Genomic DNA, 25,514 nt, shown 5'->3' on the forward strand with positions numbered 1-25,514 from the left:
TAAGCGCTCGGTCTTGCGGCTATTGGCTTTCATTACAACACACTGAATAAGGGCATAATTTTTACTCATATCGTATTATGTATGTTGTACCCTGTGTCTATCGCGTAGAAAACTGTTAGTTCTTGTTAGGGGCCCATGAGTACTCTTGTGCTCCTGTTCTTGTAAGTTTGTGAAGCTGGTCTTTTCTGTGAAAATAATTAGTGTAAAAGATCCACCGATATAATCACGGTATTACTTTCATAAATTTAAAAACATGATTAAACCAGTCAGTAGGAGATCGGCTGCAATGCCTGACGGTCTTGCATTTTGATTGGTCGCTGAGTCATCTCACTGTTTTTTCATTTTTCAGATACTCGTGTCCCGTCTTTGCATGCTCATATGGACTGACTGTTGAGTAATCTGATCCCACTCCTTTACTCACTACCATACTAGCCGGCCTGCGACCAGCAATCATATTGACTCAGTAACGACCAGAAAGCCACTTGTCCACCAGTAACTGTCACTGGAGATTAGATAAGACAGACAGAGATCGATACAGGTTGGAGAACGGTAAGTTTCCTCGTGGCCTTATAATTTCGTAATTGGTCTCAGTTCAGTGGTTAAAGCCTGGGGGAACATATTATTCATAATGATCCCAATAAATAAATCGGCCGTTTCAGGACAGCCTAGACTGGTTTTCCTAATTTATAGCGAACTTAAATTTCTTACTCTTCAGTTTATTGCGTTTTCAGTGTTGGAAACTGAAAGTTAGTTCATAATTGTCGGAAACGAGTGAGGATCGAAGAGGCAAGCAGCAAATTTTTTTTGAATATTCACTTCGCTAAAACAGTCATAAACATTTCAAGCTATTCGGGATTCTACTTTTATATCTGGGCAATAATGTTCTTCAACGTACAATTACAGACTGAAGTGACAGCGAATCCAGCGATCATAAGGACTGGGTTCGATAGAATCATTTAAATTCTGCTGATCATTTGCTTTCTATCGAGTGACCAGTGTCTGGAAGGCTATTCTCGGGATAAATTACCGTTGCGGGATTCGAGAAAACGCGAAATCTCTTAACGGCATACGGGATTTGACTGCTACCCGGGAAGCGGGACTCACGGGATGCGGTATTGGGAAACATAATGGTATCATGTGGATGGTCGGGATGCGGCCCTGATTCTCGCAAAGAACAGCCCCTTCTTCATACCCTGAGTGACAAGTGTCCAGCCAAATCAATTAGCCTAATTTCGCGCATTTTATGATGGCAAAAGAGGATAAAGCTGAGGAGCTTTATCCTCTCTTGATGATGGTCAATGATAGGCAAGAGCTGTTCATCGCTATTTAGCGGTTTGTACAGCATCACGAGCCACTAAAAGTTTGTAATGTTCTTTTTGTAGATTTTCAACATGAGAAGTGAAATACTGGTCGTGTTGGACATGGTTCTGTTAGCGTCAGCTTTGAAAACGGAATCCCCTCAGTGTCACGTGGAGACCAATGGCTGTAGTACACCCAAAGGCGTTCCCAGACCATTTGTGGAGACATTCACCCCTGCTTGCAACAGACATGATGTCTGTTACCGTTGTGTAAGTGTGATATCCCGCCTCTTCCCCAGGACGGTTTTCCCTGGAGGTGAGGCGGGAAAAAGGCCCTGGCATCGGCCGGCCAATCCGTCATTTTGATTGGCTGATTGATTTAGGTAATTCAAAGCCAGGGAAAAGAGCCCTGGGGACGAGGTTGTGTGATATTTTACTTTGGTACATTACGCAGGGGATCATACATGATATAGAGATTTCAACGGGGGGAAAATTACATCAATCTTTTTCTACACGGATATTGTGACCTGTTTTTAAAATAAAAAGGAGCTATGTCGCAAAATTTATGAAAATTCAACCAGTAGGAATTATTGGTGGGGGTGTGCCGCCCGGTTCTCCAAATCCTGACCCTATTTTAGATTTTAAAAAATGTCATTTTTCACAGGTCCATACCCATTCTCAGACCCAGCCTTTAAGATTATAGGAAATTACATCATCATTACTTACATTAGAACAGCAACAAAAAGGATTTCGTCAAATCGATTTCGAATAATTCGCATATTTCTCTTTCTTTCTTAAATTCATTTGGAATTGAAACGATAAATACGTTCATACGCTCCCGTATATCTGGAATCGGGTTTGGTTTTTGAGGTCGGAGTCAGCCGTGAGACTCTGCCGGTTATTTCCGACGAAATCGAAGATCTTAGAGATCGTGTAGATTGACCGCGGGAAGAAGGATTCGCCAAAAATGGGAACAATGCGTATTGGGAAAGAAAATGATATTTGGGACAGCGATGAAAGAAGTTTGGGATGCGGCATTCTTGTGAAAAAAGGATAGGTAATAAGAGATTAGGACCCCCTTTCCAGATCGAACCTGTTAAACCATTATCTTCTCTTAAATGCGCTTATCAACTTCTCATTAAAACCTTTTTCAGGGGTATCATTACAGATGGAGTCGAAAACAGTGTGACAAGGCCTTCAAATCCGACATGAAAAAAGCCTGCAGAAATCAGAGCGGCTGGTTGAAGAGACATAAATGCCGGTTCACGGCAGGTCTGTTCTACATGGCAGTTCGAACGTTCGGGAAATCGCATTATCGGATTCCCTCAAGTTCTTGGTGCCAAAAACGGTGCACTGAAAGCTACGGAAGTCCCAACTAAAAAATCAGTGGCCAAAAAAGGACTTAATAAATCAAAGAAGATATGCATCAGAAATTAGAAAAAATGATAGTCGGTTGAATTCCAAAAAAAAACGCTAGCGATAGCTTGTAGCGAAATTAAAATAATACAAAACAATAAAGCTCATGGCTTGATTTATTTGAGTACCATCATGTATGGCCAGAAAACATCTCAACGAATTGTTGCGGTGATACCTATATAAAGTTTTGTTATCGCATTGCAACCTCATCTTCAGCATTCCACAAAATTGATAAACTTGCGACCTAGCTACGTACGACTGCGCTTATGTGAAGAGCGAAATCCGCAAGGTTCACTTGGAGTTGCGACAACAAAGAACTTCGAGGAGCATACGGTCATATACGTACAATAGTCCATTTCTAAGTATACGGTCATATACGTACAAGAATCACGAATGTAAAAGGACTTAAATAAGGGAACCGGAATCGAAAAGTCGGGTGCCCGAATTAGTCTCCCCCAACCATGGCTTTTCTCTCCCTCTCTTAGGTATTTGTGGCTTTTCCAGTACTTGGATTACTCATTACAAAGACTTTTCACGTCCGTGGTAGACAAAGAAAAACTGAGATAAATTTTCATTTACGACATCCCGCAGCAAGCCAAGTTTCGCACTATTTTCATAATTTTCTATTTAAGATATATCTTGTGGCAATGTGGTTGAGCACTAGCTGTTAAACGAAAAAGAACGGCGTAGTGTATCTGCGTAAATATGCCGAGAGTTTAAAAGGTGAACAAAAAAAGATATGTACTATATCTTTAGTTTTACCTTATAACAACAGGTGTTGTGCTAAAAAAATTTAGACAATATTTTTCTGCTTGTACTTGAAAACATTCCTAAACAATCCACTGCATTATCACTCAGTTTTGCAATATTGCAGTTCACATATTTTCAAAAACATTTTCACTTCAAAACGCATAAACTGACAAAAATATCGTCAGGCTAAATATGTGCATTTCAGATTTCTAGATTAAATTAATTTTAACATGTGATGCGTTCTAAGTAGTATTAAGTTCAATTTATTTTTTTCTTTCACTTTGGCACATCAGTCGTCATTTCTCCTTTCCTTACCTTCTTTATCTCGACTTTATAGTATGGGTCAAGTTTAGCAAAACAAAAACGAACCAATAAAATAAACACAACTTCTTAGTATCCTTCATTTTATTCCTTGCTGTAGGCATAAGTACAATCACTGACATTAAGATCTACTTGAAAATAAACTTTAACTTTGTACATTTTGCGAAAATTATTTGTCAAAATTCATTTTAAATGCTTTTACTGGAAGCAACTAATTGACCTCCCGAGACCTTACATCAGCGTAATAAAAAGTTCTCCATTAATTTCACAAAGAACTTATCAAGAGAATTTAATTCCAAATCAAGCTATCTTACCCTGGTTAATAACTTTCTTTTTTCCTTATAACGATGATAGTTACATGTCAGATAAAGATTTTAAAACAGTTGAACCTCCCACTAGCGGCCACCCAAAAGGTGAAGATTTAGCGATCGCTTATGAGAGCCGAACCACAGGGGGTCTTCTCAGGGTAGAGGTCCCGACATTTCTCGTTTTTGGAAGATACTTAATTGCATGTAATTTCTCCACGTTGTCTAAGTTTTCATGCACTCTTTGTAGCTTAGTACACAGAGTGTAGCAAACGAACACATATAACTTGACCTTGAGTGGAAGGGTTACTGGAAAGATGTCCTGGGCCAAGTTGTTCAAAGCTGGGTCAAGATAACCCAGGGTTAGTGTGAGATTTGAATTCAGATTTGAAAGCTTAAGAAGCATTTCAGTTTTAATTCTTTTTGTCTACAAGTTGATGATTGGAAGCTCTAAAAATAACAGAGAAAATTATCCAAGAAAATGCTTTTAAACACAAGAAAAAGAAACCCCGGTTTAAATTTAACCCCGGGTTAAGCTCTAATCGGCCTTCGAACAACTCGGCCCTGTTAGAAGGAGAATCAAATGCTAATAACCACATATACGTCCCACGTCAAAATCAAATTTTTAAACCAAGGTTGATTCTCAAATCTTCCTTTGTCTCCTAGCCCTGATTCATGAATAATCAAGACTAAGAGACAGGAAATTGAGAATCAACCTATGGTAAAAAAAAAATTAACCTTAACATAATTTTCACCTATAACATGTACGTTATTGTAAAAAAAGAATGAGGTCAAGATGGCAGAACAAAAAAATACAGCCAATATCAAGCTATCTTGACCAAACAAGCTCGGACAATAAAGGATTTGTTATGCTTTTGCACTATATATGTAGCCTGTGGAAGGGGCATTATTTTTGCGTTTTTCAGGCACTTTAAGGCATGTGCAGGGAGGGTATGTCTAATACTTTGTCTGCCTCACCCTTGCTCTAACTTGCTTAACCCTTTAAGCTCCAAGATCAACACACATACTCTCCTCACTGTTTTCTATACATTCCTTATGGTACTGCTGGAGAGAATTTGTTCAAACATCAAGACATTCAACCTTGGTGATCATTTTTATTCATTCTAATGACCTGCATTTTTGATCAGGCAGTGTTATTATTAGGTAAAATTGGATGCTGGTCACAGGCAAAAAAGCTAAGCTTATTCTACAGGCTAGCTAGAGCAAAGTAGACAATAGATGGGCGCTCATCTTCTCCATTTGTGACAGTCATATTATATAACGGCTATAATGGTTAAACCTGACCTAAGGTTCCCAATCATCACCTTCTCCTGAATGCATGGTCTCCGAACGATCAGTCTTGGGTGGGGCAGGAATCATTGCCGACACCTTGTCCATAGCTGATCCTCCACCCGATGCTGTCTCTGATGAGCCTCCTGAGTCACCTTTAGATCCTGAAATTCCTTTACGACGCATGGATAGCTTTGCGAAAAGGTCACCCATAAGGTCACCACCACCTCCACCACTCACTGCAGACTGCTCCTTCTCGGCTTTTTTCTTCAACTTCCTTTCTTTGACACTGCGTAATTTAGCATTCCCCTTGCCACCAGCTTTACGGATGGATTCCATGAGGTTTGCCCTGCCATCTGATGCAACTGCTGCAGGGACATCCGACGGGATGGCTGCAAATTTAAATGAGTAATCAATTAAAACTTTGTCACTGACAAAACTAAGGTGCAATTACCTCTCTAATAACACATGCTGAGATCTATATGTTACAACTAAATCAGTGGTAATCAGGTGTCAGTAATATGCATTCAAGGGTAGAATTGAGGTGGCAGATAAATGTCACAAAGAGGAGAACTTTGTAGTATTCAGTGAACTATGAACGAATGGAGCAGAGATGGGTTTAATGGTAAGAGTGGAATAAAATATTTATTCTAATATAACAAAACTGAAGTACATGTAACAACGTTCTGCTTTTTACAGCTACATATATTTTTTGAACACTAAGGTGGAATAACAATTTTTTGAACCTCTAAGGAAAATGAAAATTGGTTCGAAAAAATGATGATGGCATCAAAACACAATGGTATCAGAGGTAAAATACGGTACAAAGTTGCTCTTACCAGCACATTCCAATATTTATTTTTACACCCCCCGCCCCCCTCCAAAAAAATGAAAACAAAACAGCTTTTTGAAATCTAAACAAACTCTTACAAGTGCACAAAGTGGCTGGCAATCAAGTCAGGAACTGCAACTTACCTGGAGGTGGTCCATCCGCTGGTGGGGGAGGAGGTGGGGGAGGAGGAGGAGGGGCAGCATCAGGTCCTGGGGGAGGAGGTGGGGGTGGTGGAGGGGGTGGGGGTGGAGCACCTGATCCTGGAGGTGGAGGAGGGGGTGGAGGAGCAGAATCAGGTGCTGGTGGGGGTGGTACTGGTGCTGTGTCACCCTTTGCTTCTTCTAAAACATCAGGTAAGTCAGGTATGCTGGAACTAGGAAGTGACGGTGCAATTGAAGGACCAAGATCTGCGCTGTAAATAAAAAAAATTGAAAAAAAAATTGAAAATTGGTCACTTAGAAATCAACACTAATCACAACCTAATTACTGGGGTATTTGCTACTTGATGGGAAGATGGGATATGTCAATTTTGTTCTTTCACCAGAAATGACAGTGAAAACGAGCAATAAACTGATGGTGTTAACTGTAATGTCATTAATGCATACATTACTACTTCAACCTTATTCATGCAGCTTTGTAATTAATCAGTGTATATTTCATTTACACCATTTCTAAGTTAATTAACAATTATTGAATGAGGCTGAGTATCTTATGAAGAATTATGGAGATTGAGGAGGGTGTTATCCATCAAGGCCGTAGGCTGAGGCAGATAACACCCTCCGAGATTCCACTGAGACTTCACCCTCTGAGATTCTGAGATTCCCTCCGAGGTTCCACTGTAATCTCCTTACCTGTAAGAAACATCATCAGCAATTCCTGGTAGATCTGGTAAATATGCAGGAACATCTATCTCGGGAACATCTCCCAGATTTGGCACATAAAAATAGTTTTGCGTTGACAGCCGGTCCAACGCCTCTCCTTGAGTGATTGATATGGGGGCAGCACCAATGTCTTCCTCTTCCTCCTCTAAATTACTCCTGGTCTTCGTTACAGCCCCAGCAAGGGGATCCAACATCACATATTTCTTGTAAGGATTTTCTGTGGTGTTGAACAATAACAGAGAACTAACTGAGTGTAGATTCCTTGGCAGTGATCCAAGTCCTTCCCCTTTCATTTCATCTTGCTTCTTTTTGATATTCAGGTGAACATTATAAAACTGCAGTTTATCCTTCAGGGTGCGTTCATCTACGGGGGTAAACTTTGAGATAAGATTGTAACTTTGACGTTTCAACTCTGCAAGTTCGTTTTGCTCAGAGTACAGCGTCTCATAGGGCTGTAGTTTATCCGGGGCTGGATATTTTGCGCTCGAAAAGACCCTGGTCGCTTTCTTGATTCCTTTTATTTTGTCAATTCGAGCCTGAGCTAAATCTGCCCTGTGGTTAATTGCGGCTAGCCGTTCCTTATTTTCGGCAACTCGATTGCTGATTCGGGTGAAAATATCCTTTGATACTTGCTCCAAATATTCCAAAGAGTCGACTATTTGGTTGATCGATTCTTCTCTTCGGAGACTAGGTAAAACTAGTGGTACGCTATACGTCTGAACAGGCATAGTGTACAGTTTTGAACAGGGAAGAAGGTCAGAAATAGTTCATGCAATACTTATCCGCCATCTTGAGTCACGAGATTTGGACGTGGGAAACCTGGAAAAGAGTAAATGCCTCGGAAGACCCCCCACCCCCCCCCCCCGCCCCGTTTACACCGGCTATCCTGTGGGCCTTTTTCAGAATACGTACGGTCACATGGTACAAAAAATACCTTGCTGGATGGCAAACGACGCAGTGTGACCTTGAAAACAAAGGATTTTAGCTTTTTGAATGATGTTACCTCTTTGTTTTTCTTGCCCCTCCGCATCACTTGCCATCCGGCTTGGCGATTTTTGCATCATGTGACCTTATTCTGCAAGTGCTCCCATTTTGAGAGAACAAAGAAAAATTAACCAGGCACCACCGAGAGACTTTTGATAAAAAATGACATTAACAGTGATAGGTTCAATGGAGGGAAAATTTTAGCCTTGTTTCTTTGGTTCACTCTGTCAGCTAGAAAGAGTTCTCATTTATCTGCCCCTGTCTTTCGAAAATATTACTCTTTTCTTAAAAAGGTAGATTATTAAGTGTAGCTTGTTATGCTCACAGCACGTGACCTTTGTGTGTGCTTCTCATTCACCAAAGATATCTTTTGAGTGATAAATTAAACTCAACGATGACACGTTATGTAAAAGTCTGTGTGTGCATTCAACAACAACACAATTTTACAGTTGGTTTTGGGGAACTTGCAGTTCAAGGGGGAATATCTTTCATTACAGTCAGTTTTTTTTTTAATGCAAAGGTCATTCCATAGTACCAGAAACTCATATGAGTTTCTGATAATACTGATAGTTAAATCCTCCAAATAATGATATGGAATGGAAGAAAACTCAAACACTGAGATAAATATAGACAATCATTAGTTTATTTATGTTAAACAATAAAGTTTGTTGAAAATGTGCTGATCCCTTTAACTTTGTTTTTTTTTTACCTGAGCCTCCGATCTGTTTGCTTGTAGCAGATAATTGGATCAATTCTGCCAACCTGCCCTTTTCTTAACTGCATGTCTCATTTGCTGGATGAGCAAAGGCTCAGCCAAGTCATCTAACTAAACCTAATCCATCAAGCAAGGGCTACATTCCATAAAAAATAAAAAAAGGGTAAAGAGCCTTTATTTTATTTCGGTGGGTTGAAATTGTCATCTGACTAACAAACCTGAGGTCGATGGTGTGCTCATTTTACTCCCCCTGCCCCTCTGTCAATCAGTGCTCAATTTTATGGGTATTTAAAGCTACTTACAATGTACAGCTACACAGAAAGGAAAGAGGTGAAAAGAAGGATTTGTGGTCACACCAGGGAATCAAACTCAAGACCTCCCATACAGAAGGCAGTGAACTAACTAGCTGCATTACTCCTTCCTCCTTAAAATTTCCATTGGCATGATCCAGATTAGGATCAGTAAATGCACAACATTCAGATCAAAGCACATTAAAGGAATAAAAGGGATACTCTGGGGGGGGGGGGGGGATTCATTGGTTCATGTGATTATCATTATTTGACTGATCTTTATGGGTCACTGATTCTGATCCGGACCATTGAAATGGAGTGCACCCTTAGATAAAGATGCAAAGCTATAAGCAAGCAAAATTTGAGCACTGATGTCCAAGAAAAAGCTGATTTTCTGATTGAGTTGCTTTATAAGTTGCTTTTCCTCCAACTTCATTTTACACTACTACTTCCTGTAATAGCTTTCCAGCACTAGAAAATCGCAAACATTTTTAAATTGACACCAAAATCGCAAACAAAAATAGTTGACTCAAGTTAGCTTTGCCCTAAAGGGCATAATGCATTTCTGACAAAGGGCCAAATTAAAAAGGGGAAAAAACCTTTTCCTTCCCAAGCCCTGCATACAATTTTGTGCCACCATTCAAGCTACAAATAGTAATCAACAAGTTCACTTTAACTCTGAGTGGAAGGGAGGGCAAATAAGGGTGGATTGTTTAGTTCTCGAAGTTACCCCATTTGACAAAAGTGTTGTGGTAAATGACATTGCGAACTGAGCTATGAACTAGGAACATTCGAACTGCGAGTTTTGTGATAATTCGTGTAGTGTATATGAAGTGAGATTTGTCCTTATATAAGAGCCTGCAATCCTCGTGGTTGTAGTTTTACCGCCATATTGCATGGAATGAGATTTGGTGATTAAAGCCTGATTTTTCCGGCAAACGTCTTCCTTAGTTCACTACAAGTGTCTCAACTATTTTGTCACCAATTAAAAAGTAGATTGAAAAAGTGGAATTTTATTTTCTATTTGGGACACATCAACACAGATTTTGTATCTGTGGCAACAGTTAAATGGTTGAGCATGTGATCACATGTGAGACCATTTTGTCTGAGGCTATGACATGCTTATGTCTCCTAATGAGGTCCAAACAGTTGTCTGTGCAGCCATTACTGAGCTGAAATGGTAGACTTTCTGAATTCAAGTCCTTTGCAGTCTGGTAGACTTGTTCGCACTTTGTTGTGTCCTTTTGTCAACTTCTGTAGCTCAAGTTGTAGGCAAGACATCATTAGTTAAGACCTTAGGACATTAAGACATTAGTTAAGGCCACAGGCCTACCACATCCATGCATAAGTATAATAAGGTACATGGACTGGCCAGACTGTAGGCTTGATGTTTTGGCTGAATTCTGGTCCAGCTATTAGCCACTTTGACATGTTTTCTCATTTTACTATCATCCCTACTGACTAAAGCAAATATTATTTTGAATTTCCTGAAACGGCTCCCGCTCCAAACTTAAGTTCTCGTTCAAACTGTTCCGCATTAAGAGTTCCATCAATAGCTTCACAGTTTTCATTAAACACAGAGTAAGGACTGGGTTCCCAAGGCTTCCTTGATCCTGCTTGCATACTTACATACACCCAATAAAACATTGAAAGGATGAAAAACACGGTTCCAAACTCAATTTGAACGAAGAAACCCCAGAGTACTAACCAGAAGAGAAGTTTTAAGAATAATATCAACCAGTGTAAACTACGTTCATTTTGTTCTGTCACAAAATTGCTGAAAATCTTTGTCCCAAATGAAAACGTAGGTCTCCATACACTCCATCCGCTCTCTTTGTATTCTTTAGCTTTCTGAGCACGGTACTTTTGCAATTCCTTCTCCATCAATGTCAAGATAACGGCGAAAATCTTCAACTAACCTTTGCCTGCGTGTCATCGGCCATTTTACAAATTGTTTTTGTTTTGGAGGGAGGGCTGGGGAGTAACCTTTTCACCGCTGCTCAAACAGAACTCAGGCGCATTGATTGCGTAAAAGTGAATTTCCAGCCACGAGACCTGATTTTAGAACGCCGATTACCATTGGTCGAGTCACGAAAGGCAGCGAAATTTCCGAAAAATAAACCAATCAGAATAATTTTAAGAAAGTACAACATGTTGCATAATTTTCGTTCCCAGACTCCTAATTTTTTATCTCACTTTATAATGGCGGGCGGTCAGACAGTGAATGCATGTGCTAAGGTTCATCGAGAAATTACTATCACGGTCTCTAAGACTTTCATTCCAGGTTATAAACAATAGCATTTCTTCCTCCTCCAAGATGGCTCCTACTGTAAAAGCAAACGCACCCTCAGAAGTGCAAATAGGTGAGCTAGCTAGAAATGCACAGTGCATCTTACCATCTTACTTTTGCACACGCCGGCGTAGGGGTTTATTTTTTTGTAAATATTTGACTGTGTTCTATGGTCTTGGACAAGTATTTTTTTTTCGGGGAACTTACTCAGACGACCTCAGACTAAAATAGCAATAGAATTTATCTTTCCTCGGAAACTTATTGACACTCATTCACAGTCTGCCTAGCCATAGGTCTAGATCTATATCGTTATAGACGATTAAGCTTGTTTGCCAAAATCTGTGCTTTTACGTTAGATGTGTCGGCAGAGTTGGAAGCGACTTTAAAGAAAAGGATAATGATTCTCGATGGTGGTATGGGGACAATGATTCAAAGTTATCGCTTGGAAGAAGAAGATTTTCGAGGTAAATTGACGAATTTTATTTGTAGTATGCCATGTAAAATTACTTAAGGTACTTCACTGTTGTGTAACGCAGTATGACAGCAGATTTCGCAACTTGTCTCGTCAATGCCTGGCATCTTAATACTAGTATGCTATTTTTTACATGTTATAACTCTGTCGTTTTTCTTTTTTTTAACTTTTTTTCTGTTACAAATTTTGTGCAACGATTTTAGTTGTTCGTATATTGAATTTGATTTGTCACGCAATTGAGATTATTCCGCAGTAAAACCACTTCACGGCGTTATGTTGTTGTTTGATTCACACGCATATTTTTACAGTCAAAGAATTAAAATTCGTCAATAGAATTAATTATTGTATACAAAATGCACTCTTTTTTAGGTGAAGAATTTAAAAATCATTCACACAACTTGAAAGGAAATAATGACTTCCTCAGTTTAACTCAACCTCATATCATTGAAGAAATTCACAAGGTAAACTTGTTTAGAATTAATTTTATGGTTATTTTTTTAAAACTTTTTTTTATGAGTCAACATTCTTTGGTTAATCAAATTAAGACATTTTGCTTTATTTGTAATGATAATGAGCACTGAATTTAAGTGTTAAAAATACTCTAGGATACATGCTTATATTGAGAGACCCTTATAAGGGTAAAATTCCGAAAAGCGACGTGGCATTGAAACAGCAACATAGGACAGCAGAAATGACGACAAATGACACAAAGATGGGTTGAAACTGTGAAAACAACATGGCTTCCTCCTCAATATGGGAAATGACAGGTTGTGAAATTCAGACTAGGGACGTGTGCAAACCCTTATAGGGCCTCATTGGAGACATAACATAAGAAACTAGCAAGTGATACATTGCAAGTTGTTTATAGACAATAATAGCATCTTATAAGAATCTTACTTGTGAAAATCACTAGTAAGGTATTAAAAAAGATTTCTATGAAAATGTTACATTGTATCCCAAGAATTATAGTGGAAGCTTTCCCAAAGGATACTCTCGTGACCAGACAGCTCTTCAGCAAACCCCATTTTTCTCAAGTCTGTTTACTTTCCCATAGACAATCAGCTCCAGTTACAGACATCTTTTTTGCGTCCCGAGGGTGTCCACTTACGAGTACTTCCACTGTACAAAGAAAACATTCAGATAATTTATTTGTCACTGATTAAGGTTGAAAGCTAGCTTGTTCTACCTATTTATCTCCTTAAAATCACTTTTATTCATGGTATTTCATCATTCGTGGGTAGGGATACCTAGAAGCAGGATCTGACATCATTGAAACAAATACATTCAGTGGAACCAGTATTGCACAGGCAGATTATGGAACTGAACACTTGGTGAGTGGTGAGACCTAGGGCACTTTCCATTTACCCAGAAATTCTGGAACTTCCGGTTGGCATGTTAATGGAACACGTTTTCCGTGCATTCCACTGGAAAGTTCCTAGGAATAAGTGGAATTTTAAAAAGGTAGTCCTGTTTTCCAGTTGGAAAACCATGTTCCATTAACAAGTTTTTTGCAAGGAATCCCCAGCTCTTGCAGGCTGTTGACGGTGATATCTGTGCCACCATCTTGAATTTTTGTGACAACAGCATAAACAAATGGAACTTGTGTCAAATGGAACACGTTCTTCACCCAATCGACCTTTCCATGGAAGTTCCTGCCCCTAGCTACAATTTTCTGTAAATAATTTTATGATTCCTGGTTTATGCAATACATGTTACATGTTACTGATGAGGATAATTTGTTTAGCAGTTAATACCTTTTTTAACTCCTTTACACTTCTAACCATGTTTATTTTGATTTAACAGTGGAGTTGAAGGTTTAATTTTTGAAATTAATTTTTTGGGAATATTGACTGTGGTCATTACTGAGAGAGAAAAGATTTAAGAAAGCTCCAACATTTATTTATTCTTATCCTCTATTATTAGGTGTATAGGCTAAACAAGACATCTGCTGAAATTGCAAAAAGGGCTGCTAGAGAAGTGACTGAAACCACAGGTAAAGTGAATGAAAATTTTTCACATTTTCTTCAATATGCGTGTACCATACTGGGAACAAAGTAATGATTTAAAAGGCAGAAATTTTTATGTCATATAAAATAACCATTAGTAGAGATTTTTATTTGTTGTCTACCAAAATTTGTCACTAATGCATTCCATTGCTGACCTCACAAAGTTCTTTCAAATTTCTGGCAGCCGTTATTGGCCCCCAGCTTCCCAGGTCTTAAAATCGATGCCCCAGGTGGTGTTGCGTAAAGAAGTGATCAGTTTGAGACTCCATAACAACAACAACAAAATTTATTAATAAAAAGATAATATTACAGATGCTTTGCCCGCAGCTAGCAGGGCTATTTGAGGCAGGGCAATGCATGCAAAATATGAAATTAAGACTGAGGCTAACTATAAAGGAAAGTTTACAGTTTGCAAATAAATGAAATAATATGGATTCATGAGGTCTAGATAACACAATAAATAAGAAAGAATTGAACAAATAAATTGTAAAAGTAGAAACTAATAAGCAAGAATTTATTATTCATTATGTTTTGGCTAATTTTACCTTTTTAATGAACTTGGGCGTATCAATACAGTCATCCTCTGCATTCAAAATATCAAAAAGTTATTTGCAGAGTGTTTTTTTTTTAAGTTATATATTCTTGGGGAGATGTTGGATGTGACAGGGTATCTCATTCCACAGCTTAGCCCAAAAGCAAAAGAAAAATTGTTTATACAGGGCTCGAAATAATTTCTGGGGAGTCTCTGGACACGATGACCGGCCAAATTCATTTTAGCTCAGTCAACTCTTTAAAACAGGGTCCCTTGAACCAAAACTGGTGTTATATATTTCCAAAAAAGTTGTGGCTTAGAGCTTATAGCACTCTAAAGCACTCATTGTCAACAATAAAAATAACTTACAGAGGAGAAATGAATATAAGCTTATCTGTATTAACGGGTACACTATCTGTAAGACTAACCCGTAACACATATCATTATCATGTACACATTTAATTTGTCTGGCACCTCCAAATATAATGATTTCTGTATGTGTGAACCCCGATGTCTGTTTCAATGTGCGAATTGTAAACAATCCATATCCATAACCTGGAGAGTTATGTGCAGGTCCAACGAAAGGCATCTTATGTATGTATCGATGTTTATCAACTGCATAACTCAATCCTATTATTGTACTTTTTTAGGTGTGAAACGATATGTAGCAGGAGCCGTGGGACCAACAAACAGGACACTGTCCATCTCACCCAGTGTTGAAAATCCTGGATACAGAAATATCAGTGAGTCTTGATTCACTGTAGTTCAAACCTTTTTTGTAGCCAAAGTCACTAAATGTGTGACCTGTGCACAATGATCATCAGCCATCAAGATTGTGCTCTAAGAAAAATTAAAGGAAGTTAGTGCTCTGAACCTGTTAGTGCTCTGAACCTGTGAAATCCAGGTGCTCGGCTTAAGGTATCAGCCACCCTTCAGGACCGTCCGTGCGCGGATCGCTGTAGCGTTAGTTGTTTTTATTAAAACCCCTATAAACCATATATTTTTTAAAAGCTTAATAATTCCAGATTATGGATTTGAACTAACAAAAACGATTTACTTAATTGTGTTTCGAAATTGGAACGCTTTGTGTAAAAGTACACGTCTCTATAAATCATATTCCACTCCCGCTGGAAATAAACGAAAGAAAACAATTAACACGCTTATTGTTTTCCACGTTCCATCAGCAGATGGGGTCGATGAGCTTAATTGGCTTTCTTCATCTGGCTCTTCAAGCTGGATTTCGGAGCGGCTTGCACTCTCAGAAACTGCAGCGTTTTCGCTTTTCTGAACATTCAACACCTCGAGCCACTTCTCTTGCCGATAAAATGAGCCTTTGTCGCTCTCTGCCAATTTTGCGGCCCATTCTTTGTCAAACTCACTCTTTGATTTCTTTTTCGCTCTCGGTTTTGATGACGGAAACGGACACGACCTTTTCCTTTTGGGGGGGGGGGGGGGGGGCATTATCACCGAAGCAAACGCTAAATATCCACGGAGAATACTAAAGGCTATAAACAACGCGAAGACAATTCGCACGTGTTGTGTCGAAGCACCCACTCGGTTTCACGTTACTAGTTCACAGGCAAGTTAATTGATATATGACACGGGTATGACAGCTCTTGTCAATGATCAATTAAGATAGTTAACGCGAAAAAATCTTTTACCCCCGATATCTTTCGACAGAAATGATATTTTCTTCTGATTTTTTTTTTTTAAAGAAAGCTCTCAAGCATATCTATTTGAAAACGTTGAAATCTCAAATATGGAAAAATGGCAATTTTAAGGGTGGCTGATACCTTAAGATTTTTTAGCCTCCCTTGCAGACGTTTTTATGGGAGCCTGCTCAACTGAGAACAACATTCCTTTCCCATTGTTTTATTCGTGTGGTACAGTAAGTGACCAATCAACCGTTTTGAAATAAAGTGTTGGCAGGCTGAACACAACTTATAATAAGGTTGTGGTAGTATAAAAACATGACCCTAGAGTTACCTTTTTCTTTTTTTTTCTTTCCTTAGCAAAGGTTATGCAATGCACTTGGTGTTCTAAAATCTGACTAAATCTTACTTTTGCCGCTCTAAGTCTAACATTTACCACCCCCTGACGTTTATGAGAGGTCATAAAGCTTTCAGAGTGTTCCATGCAGATCGAGTTATTAGCGGGTTACCCTGTGGACAAGGTCAACCTTTCCAGAATTTGGAAGGTACAATGTGATTGGCTAAGTTTGGGAGAGGAATGTTGTTCTCGGTTGAGCAGGTGATTATTGGGAGGAATGAAAAAAAAAAGCCTACGTGGGAGGCTAGGGATTTCTAAGTAAAAACTGTGTTTTAACTAGTTGTCCAAAAGCCAAAGTAATTTAATAGGTGCCTCTCTGGGGCCACCGGGTGCTGCTATGGCACAGCCCTCACCACACACCAGTGTTTTCATTAGTTATGGTTTATATATCTTCTAAACTTAAAGTGAGATCAACTGTGAAATATTAATTTTATGGGCCTCTTTCACCCTGGTTGTCCAGGTATCAATCCTTGAAAGCAGATGCAGCATGCACCTCTAAATTCAATTGAGATTTTTTCACGTTATTTCATGTCTTGGGGAAGATTTCATGATTTAAGCTCACCAAATGGCAACTTTGAAAATTTTAAGCCTGGAGCACTGTATTTTTATACATGAATTTATCAATGTCTTTTGTTTACACCTAACAGGCTTTGATGAGTTAGTGGAGGCTTACGCTGAGCAAGCCAGAGGGCTTCTAGATGGTGGTTCTGACATTCTCATGGTTGAAACAATATTTGACACAGCAAATGCTAAGGTTTGAAGAGACATGTTCACTTGGTTAAATAAAATATTAATGCTAAACTAAGCATTTGTCATAAATACATTGGCCTAAAAAAACTTGGATGTTTCAGTTACCACTGCAGCTCTAGAAAAACCATAGTTAGTAGACATGACAGCATACAAACATCAAAGTTGAAAACAACAGTGCTGTAGTTTATGTTGGAAGCTCGCTGACTGTGCGCAATCCTTTGATTTTTGTTCACAAACTGTGACTAAATATAAACCTAATGTGATGTTTCTATTGGTCAGTAAGTTCAAAATGATAGGAATGCTATTGAATGTTGGGCACAGTCAGGTCCAAAAAAGCTAACAAAAACAGATAGCAAAGGAGTCTAATGGGTTTTTATACACACACAAAATGTAACCATTCCACATTATTTTTATAACTATGGAAAAACAAATTAACTTGAACTCCAGCTTGTCATTTAAGAAAGTCTGCTAGTCCTGGGTGACCAGATAGGACTTGTTTTCAAATCCTGTGCCGCAAGACCTTATTCAGCTGAAAAAATGTTTTTATGGCTCCAAGCAGACTAGTAAACAAATAGTAGAAATTAAAATGTACAATACATTGTACATTGTAAATTATAGAGACTGACACATTTTCCTCTCCAAGGGGGTTTCCAGTCATAGAGGGTTCAACTCTACATGTACTAATAATAAATATTTGTTCTGTAATAATTTTGTTTTGGGTAACACATCAGTACATAGTGTTAGTGACATTTGAGTGAAAGTTATCTTCTTTTGTTCTAGGCTGCATTGTTTGCAATTGATAAACTGTTTGAGTCAGAGTACAAACCTGTTCCAATATTTGTAAGTAACAATAGTTCTCATGCTGTGATGTGTTAAGTTATTTTGTTTGCATATCCTATCAATGATCCAAAGTCATTTGATATGAGATCAACACTCACTGTTAAATCATCCTCAACAACAAAATGTTGACTCGAGAAATATCGCATGCTGTAGAGTCAATTTTTTACTCTTTCTGATCAATAGATTAAAGCTGTCCATCCCTAGAGTTAAAATGACAAGCCTGTGCTTTACATGCTTTACATCGCATGTTTATGTTGTGGTTCAATTTTATCCATGGTTTAAATTTTGTTTCCCTTGGTTTTAAACTCATTATCATATGTTACCATACCCAGAAATGAAGGGAAATCAAATTTAAACCACAACATAGGTATATTGCAGGGCCGTCAGTAAGAACCGCGAGCCAGCTAGGGGTCAAGGAAAATAGAATAACAAAATTTCTACATTGTACATATACAGTGTAGCTGTTCAATTCTCTTCCTAGTAATAAGTGTTAAATGTTCAAAGGTGCAGCCCTGATTGGCTTATTACTTTTACGCATTAACCATTAAAAATTAAGAAGATGCATGTAAGATGGGGAAAAAAAATTCCAGGGGATGGCATTACTAGAGCATAACAAATCAGTGTGATTTATAGCTGCAAATGAATTGGGAGGGAAAGAAAATTCAGTTTTGTCATCCTGACCTGAATGTAAATTAAAAAGAAATTGCACGTGCTGTCTTTTCTGCAGGTGTCTGGCACTATTGTAGACAAGAGTGGAAGAACCCTCTCAGGTCAAACGACAGATGCTTTTGTCATCAGTGTGTCTCACTCAAAACCATTAAGGTAGGAACACCGTACATATTGGAGATATTCTATCAAAAACACAAGGTCAGTGTTTGTTTGCAAATCTAGATAGTTTTCAAACCAAATTCCAGCCTCTTTATGGGTATCTGTAGAGGTTATTAATTTTGTTGCACAGTTTCAGTCAAATCTTTGGTTTTTCAACAAAGTTGCACATCGAGAATTTATTGTTTTGCATGGTACATGTAATGCAACTAACATGGCTGCCACAGGTCAGGAAATGGTCAGGGAAAAGAAAGTGGGAAAAATGAAATTCAAGATTACATATTTATTCTTTTCTCTCCACTTTTATTGTTTTTTAACATTTAAAATTCTTTTGTACATTTTATGGATATGAATCACGTATTATTAGAATAAATTTTTACTTTTCAATCTTTTTGCCACGTTATGCTTTGAGGAACTTTCAAATCATGTACACTACATGTTACTTTCTGAAAACATAAGTAAATGGGTGGAGAGGATGGCTCTTAGACTGGAGGGTTGAGTCCATCTTCAGGACTTATTTGGGAAAAATGGTCAGGGAAATCAGCATTCTAGTTAATTCTTTCAAGCAGGGGTCATGTAGACCATCTGAGGGATCACCAAGACCACATGGTAATGTTTTTCGTTTTTTTTGTTATATTTAACTTAACACTTCGGGTTAGGAAGCCTTCTTTGTCGGGTCATTGACCCGAGAACCGTCTCTTAATCTGGAACACTGGGAAATTTTCATTTGTCAGGGAAAAGTCGGGGAATTTCAGAAACCTTTGGCTGTGGTAACCATGACTAATGAGCTCAAGGAAACATGATGACGACAAAGGAAAGGAGATAAATAAAAGAAAAATCAAAATACCCATAGAGAGGCTTAAATTTACGTTCACAAATTCAGTGTGCTGTCGTGTGAATTGATCCTTTCTTTGTTGTTGACTGAACACTTTACTGTTTGCTCAACAGCATTGGTCTCAATTGTGCATTAGGTGCGAATGAAATGCGGCCATTCATAGAGGCAGTGGGACTGTGTACAACAGCTTATGTACTCTGCTATCCAAATGCAGGTAAAGTACATTAATCCATAACTACATGCACAGATGCATTACTACAGGAGCTTTACCATCTGTATGCATCAGAGCTTGAAAAACACACACTAGAATTCCAGCTGCAATCAGGGACAAAAGCAGTTGATGCACTTGTCTAAAACGCCTGCTTTTAGCAATAATTTCATTCATTTAATCATTTACTTCTGTTTAAACGCTGTAAATCCCCCCACCCGCAAATCAATGTTGTTTGTAGTAAAAGAAGTACTTGAGGGTCTAAGGCCTGGTTCAGACCCCAAACTTTTCAAGAGCCGAACCATGCATTTGGTTTGGTACATGAGAAGGTTGGTGTCTGAATCGAAGCCTTTCCAAAGTCGATCTAAAATTGAAATTCCTGGCTGGGCTAGGTGGGAAGAATGGCCGAGCCATTCCAAATCGAAACAGGCATTCCTAATGAAATTATTGGTTCAGACTCTGAACTTTTCGTGTACTTGATTCAATGTATTAGTTTCAGCTCATGAAAAGATTGGCGAATGAACCAGGCCTAAAATGCAACATTGATTTTAGGGGGAGGGGGTAGACTGGACAAGCAGCTCTCAAAATCTTTGGCTTGCCCCGGGCTAGCTAACTGCATGCTTGTCTCAGTTAATGACTTCAACGTAGAAGACAACTTGCCTATAGGCCCTTGAATATGAAAAGTTGCTTACTGGCAGGAAACTTTGCTTGTCCCAGACAACTGGATGTCCGTGACTTTTTTAATGCCCTGGTGCATGCCTAGTATGTCCTTATATTTAGGAATTGTTGAGATCTTAAGATATGACTCCTATCTATTGCTTAAATTTCAGGTCTACCAAACACTTTTGGAGGCTATGATGAAACCCCAGAAGTAACTGCTGAGCAATTGAAAGTAAAATAAAATAATTTCTTTGTCTTATAAAGTGTTTTTTTTCAATACCTTATCAGTGCCAGCAGGACATTAAAAAAATAATATTTGTTAATAAAATTAACACACAATTTAGCTTTAATTTTTTACTCTGCAAATTGTCAGACTGCACCTTTAAAATAATTATTGTGTGGTGAAATTATTTTTTGTCTTGCTTTGTGAGAGTGAATGATTATCATATTTGATTAGTACTCTGTTTCCACAGTGTTAGAGTATCTGGATTTGCTCTTCAATAACTGTCCTGCTTCAAGAAACAACAGTGTTTTCAGCACCAGCTACTTTGTTTCTGGTGGGGAAAGGGCCCCTCCTCTTTTACGAAAGAGGGTCTAAAGTTCTGTATATTAAATTTTGCAAAAGGGTTGAAAATTCAACAGGCTAAAAAGTGCTTGATGAAGTCTATGTTTTAAGAAACAACCTCGACAGTGAACCCACTATCCCTAAACAAGCCTTGTTGTAAAGCAAGTTTTCTTTATTGCTGTCAGGGCACTCTTATTGTGTTACTGTTTTTCAACATTAGAACTCTTATCTTGGTTGCAGAATTTTGCAAAAGATGGACTGGTGAACCTTGTTGGAGGTTGTTGTGGTACAACTCCTGCTCACATTAAGTACGTATGCATATTGCATATTCCATTTATCAGTAGCCAGTTCCATGCATGCTCTCAGTAGTTTCCTGCCTGTTATTTTTTTTCTTGTGTGTCCAAAAACACTGAGAACCTGTTAGGCAAATTTGAAAGACAAGCATGTTAAATTCATGGATGCAAAAAAGGAGTTCTGAGTGACTTCTCCTCATATTCTAGATGCTTGACCTTATATTATTATTTAAAATCTTTGGTTCTTTGGGGAGAATCAGTGTGAGATTATTTATAATCACTAGGATGAAGTGATCACAAGGTCCATTGGTCATGCCCACATTAATGGGAGCTTGGTCTGTTTAAGGAATGTGTGCTATGTTGTTCTGTGGCAGTCCACTTTTTAATACTTGGTGCAAATAATAAAATTGTAACCATATTTTTTTTCTGAAATTCAAGATGTTTTCTAACTTTGCCTTCTCTCTTTCAGGGCCATTGCTGAGGCTGTAAGACCGTTTAAACCACGACCAATACCCAAAGACCATTTTGCAAATGCAATGAATCTTTCAGGTTTGTTGATTTTGAGTTTCATCAGGTTTATGTTCTCCTTCCCACCAACACCATCATTAACATCATCATCATCATCATCAACATCATCATCATCATCATCATCATCATCATCATCACAGTGTTCTTACCAGGATTTCATACCCTGGGGTCCACAGGACTTGTAGAGAAGCTACAAGGGGGTCATGATGGAGAAAAGAGGGTCACAATTTTTGGATAAAGTTAACTCAAGGTTTTCACAGGTCTCAGTTAAAGTAAGTACCTCGTACTTTCTTTGATAGATAATGATGGGTGTTTTCTAAAGATGCCATAACCAATTAAATTTTGGCTTATTTTATAAGGAAATGTATGTTTGTGTACATATGTTTACATACTTTTTGTAATATGTATTTTTTCCTTCTTTGTGCCTTGGGACTCCTTGGGTTAATGCTACAATGTCGTGGCCTGGTAAGAACACTGTCATCACCATCAGCATAATCTTTGTGATCTTCATCATCATAATCATCATCATTTTCATCATCATCAATGCATCACTATTGTTGTCACCCACCTTAATCATTGTCATCATCATTAGCTTATCTCTTGTACTTGTACTTTTTTTCTATTAGGTCTTGAGCCAGCAAGAATCACCCCAGACACCCTGTTTGTGAATATTGGTGAGCGTTGTAATGTGGCTGGGTCTAGGAGATTTTGCAGGTTAATCAAAGATGGGAAGTTTGAGGTAAACACAATTTAAGGATTAACATTGACTTGTGTGGTCTCCCATGTTAAAGGGGTGGATCATGTTTTTGCTATTATTCAGTTATGTGTAAACTGGAAGTGTAAGTAAAAAGATTCCCCACTCAAGAACCATTGAGTCCCGGTTCAAAAAAACAATAAGTCCTAAATTGAAAATGCTTGGGCCTTTATGGACCAGGCAGATATAAAAAGATATTACTCTCTTGTAAAGCACAAAGAAGACTAAAAGAAATGTGCATCATTAAACAGCCCGAAGAACAGCCACAGAAATCACACGAACAGGATATTGTACAAAAACATCTTAAAATCGATCGATCGATTGATATTTGGGTGCCATGAACTTTTGTGCGTCCTTGGGGATTTTTATGCATCAGAACGCAGGATGTAGAGGAAACCAAATCAATGCAGATAGTTATAGGGCCCATATTTTCTGAAGATTTCCAAGTGGATTGGCACGAAAAATATTAACCAGGTTCAAGCCAGTTGGCCATTAACTATTGGTGGGGGAAGGGCTTGAATGCAGGGTCTCAGGATTGCAAGTCCATCACTTAAAGTGCTTGGCCATGCTGCCTCCTTTATTATGCCTCCTTCTCTACCTCTTTGTTAGTGCTGCATTACCAGTGGTGGATCCAGCGGAGGGGTCTGGGGGGCCTGGCGCCCCCTCCTTATTCTTAGACCAAAATGAGGCCCCAAGGGCTGAAAAAATTTTCTTTGGAGAGCGAACCCCACCCCACCCCCCCCCCCCCCCCTCTTATCTCAAGGTCTGGATCTGTCACTGATTACTGGATGTGCATAAGGAAAGCATACTTTTACTATTGTGTGGGGGACCTGAACAATCCCAAATGAAAGAGATAGCTTAATTATAGCTTTCAATAGCGATTTCAATTTTGAAATCAATCACTTCCAAAAGCTGTTATTTGGTTGCCTTTTTAATCAGAGTTTGTCCAGGTCTCAGAAATCCTTGGAATGATAATATATAATTCAATAGCTTTCCTTACCTGGAAAATCCCAGATTTTTTTCATTTATTTATTTATTTAAATTAATATTTATTCAGGGGCACCCAATTTTGGCATTACTAGTTTAAATGGAGCCCCGACACAAAAGAAAATAATAAAACAAGAAAACACACACAGTCATACAAAAAAACAAAAATAAAGACAAAAACATCAAAGAGACTAGCTAATTAACAAGATTATCAAGGCAACATGTACAAGTATTGTTGTCTTAGATGGCGTTTGAGCGTAATCTTAAATTCTAAAACCAAAAAAAAAAAGAAACAAAAAAGAAAGAAAGAAAAAAGGGAGTAGTTGACTTCAGGTTAGTCAAACAAATTAAGGAGGATTTTAAAAGAAACAAAATTCGGTATAGCTCTGGAAGCGATAAATTATTATTAATGATGATCAGCTAGATTGAAACTGCAAGAACTGAAAGACTATTAATCTGATTTTAGAGTCCCGGAAACACAGCTGATGTATTTTTCCCGTCTCTTGGGAAATATAATATGCTTAGATGAAACTTCTCTTCCAGGACGCACTGGCTGTTGCCAAGCTTCAGGTGGAGAATGGAGCGCAAGTTCTGGATATCAACATGGATGAAGGCATGTTAGATGGAATTTCAAGCATGGGCAAGTTTGTTAATTTGATTGCCGCGGAACCTGAAATCGCAAAGGTAAACACTGGCTTAGATAAATAATTGTTCTCTTCATCCATCTTGTGACTGTTGGTGTGCTAAGCACTTAACTTTGATCAGAGAGAGAGAGTGTAGTGACTTGTGATAAACTTCTTGATTCTCCTTCCAATTTGTCTTGTACATGCTGGTGAATAAGAAGGGAGATTTTGCTATTATATCAGGAGTCACTTGCGGTCTTCTTCTTAACACCCCTTTATTTACGTATTGTTTCTGAAAACTTTATAACTATGTTGTTGTTGTTGTTAAAGGTGATTAAAGAAGGTGAATAAAATAAATTGTTTGATTTTCAAACCATTCATTTTCCAAACTCTTTCACTTATAACAAGGAGGGTTGGTTTCCATGAGCGATGTAAATGTAAGCACCAGCATTTGCATTGCCTCTTGCACTTGCCTTTGCACTCCATACTTATGAACCAGGACACGCACAAACACAATCTCAAAAGTAACTTCCGCCTTGTTCGGATGCTCAAACGCGCATGCTTACAGATGTATCTCACTGTGCTCGCATTTGGGACGCTCTTGCGAACCAACCTACATCTCTTACTATTCAAGACTTGGGCTTATGTAAAACAGATCACAAGTTAGTCTAATAGACCTTTGTTTTATTTGTTTTGTTTTATTATCATTTTGCCATGCAAACAAAATATACATAATTATAGAATTTAAAAAAATTTAAGGCAAGGGAGCGCAAAGAAGCCAGTAAGGCTTGTGAATAGGATCACTTTTGAAATTATTTTATGTTATACTGACATCGGCAAGATAATTTAAATCTAAGCTCGCACGATTTCTTTAGAACATAGAAAATAATCATTAATAATAATAGGATAAAAATATATAAGGCTGAACGTGTAAGTGCAAAAACGAAAGAGAAAAAGTGACAGAAAAAATAATGCAAGAATGAACGAGAAAAAAAGCGAAAGAAGCGAAGAACTACACACGAGCATTAAGAGAACTTAAGTGTGCTTATACCAAGAACAATGACGTAAGTTTAGAATTGAACGTGTTTTTCGCTTTTGGCTTAGTCATAATGAATTTTATACTTGTAGTGTAGTTTAAAAAAGGTACGGTGCTAACGTGAAGAGAAGAAGAGTTTTCTTGAAGTTAAACTTGTAGAGAGCTTACAAATACACGTC

The 25,514-nt window shown here is 38.3% G+C and overlaps 2 protein-coding genes and 1 long non-coding RNA gene across 6 annotated transcripts in view; 2 read left to right on the plus strand and 1 right to left on the minus strand.

Annotated features, from left to right (window-relative positions):
* The first annotated feature begins 347 nt into the window (after positions 1-347).
* Positions 348-2,716, plus strand: LOC140943894 (uncharacterized). Its single transcript, XR_012166645.1, has 3 exons — positions 348-549; positions 1,383-1,568; positions 2,453-2,716. It is a non-coding gene; the product is annotated as an uncharacterized lncRNA (long non-coding RNA).
* A 2,127-nt stretch (positions 2,717-4,843) lies between these two features.
* On the minus strand, positions 4,844-7,909 carry LOC140943620 (WASH complex subunit 1-like). The gene is made up of 3 exons (XM_073392737.1): positions 7,064-7,909; positions 6,356-6,624; positions 4,844-5,772 (listed from the first exon to the last, which is right to left on the minus strand). The coding sequence occupies exons 1-3, from the start codon at positions 7,819-7,821 to the stop codon at positions 5,396-5,398; spliced, it is 1,404 nt and encodes a 467-aa protein (XP_073248838.1). The 5' UTR covers positions 7,822-7,909; the 3' UTR covers positions 4,844-5,395.
* A 3,369-nt stretch (positions 7,910-11,278) lies between these two features.
* Positions 11,279-25,514, plus strand: part of LOC140942623 (methionine synthase-like) — a 31,016-nt gene continuing 16,780 nt past the window's right edge. Inside the window, exons 1-15 of one of the 4 annotated variants that reach the window (XM_073391552.1) lie at positions 11,279-11,445; positions 11,729-11,836; positions 12,214-12,305; positions 13,086-13,175; positions 13,768-13,837; positions 15,033-15,125; positions 17,079-17,185; positions 17,962-18,021; positions 18,749-18,843; positions 19,795-19,895; positions 20,720-20,781; positions 21,355-21,422; positions 21,877-21,956; positions 22,562-22,674; positions 24,220-24,360. In XM_073391552.1, coding sequence (XP_073247653.1) covers positions 11,307-11,445; positions 11,729-11,836; positions 12,214-12,305; positions 13,086-13,175; positions 13,768-13,837; positions 15,033-15,125; positions 17,079-17,185; positions 17,962-18,021; positions 18,749-18,843; positions 19,795-19,895; positions 20,720-20,781; positions 21,355-21,422; positions 21,877-21,956; positions 22,562-22,674; positions 24,220-24,360 — 1,419 coding nt within the window. In that variant the 5' untranslated portion in view covers positions 11,279-11,306. Of the gene's footprint in view, positions 11,446-11,728; positions 11,837-12,213; positions 12,306-13,085; positions 13,176-13,767; positions 13,838-15,032; positions 15,126-17,078; positions 17,186-17,961; positions 18,022-18,748; positions 18,844-19,794; positions 19,896-20,719; positions 20,782-21,354; positions 21,423-21,876; positions 21,957-22,561; positions 22,675-24,219; positions 24,361-25,514 lie in introns of those variants that run through there. The other 3 variants (XM_073391553.1, XM_073391554.1, XM_073391556.1) reach the window with 3 other exon arrangements.

Source organism: Porites lutea, chromosome 7 (assembly GCF_958299795.1).
Source record: "Porites lutea chromosome 7, jaPorLute2.1, whole genome shotgun sequence".
Lineage (NCBI taxonomy): Eukaryota > Metazoa > Cnidaria > Anthozoa > Scleractinia > Poritidae > Porites > Porites lutea.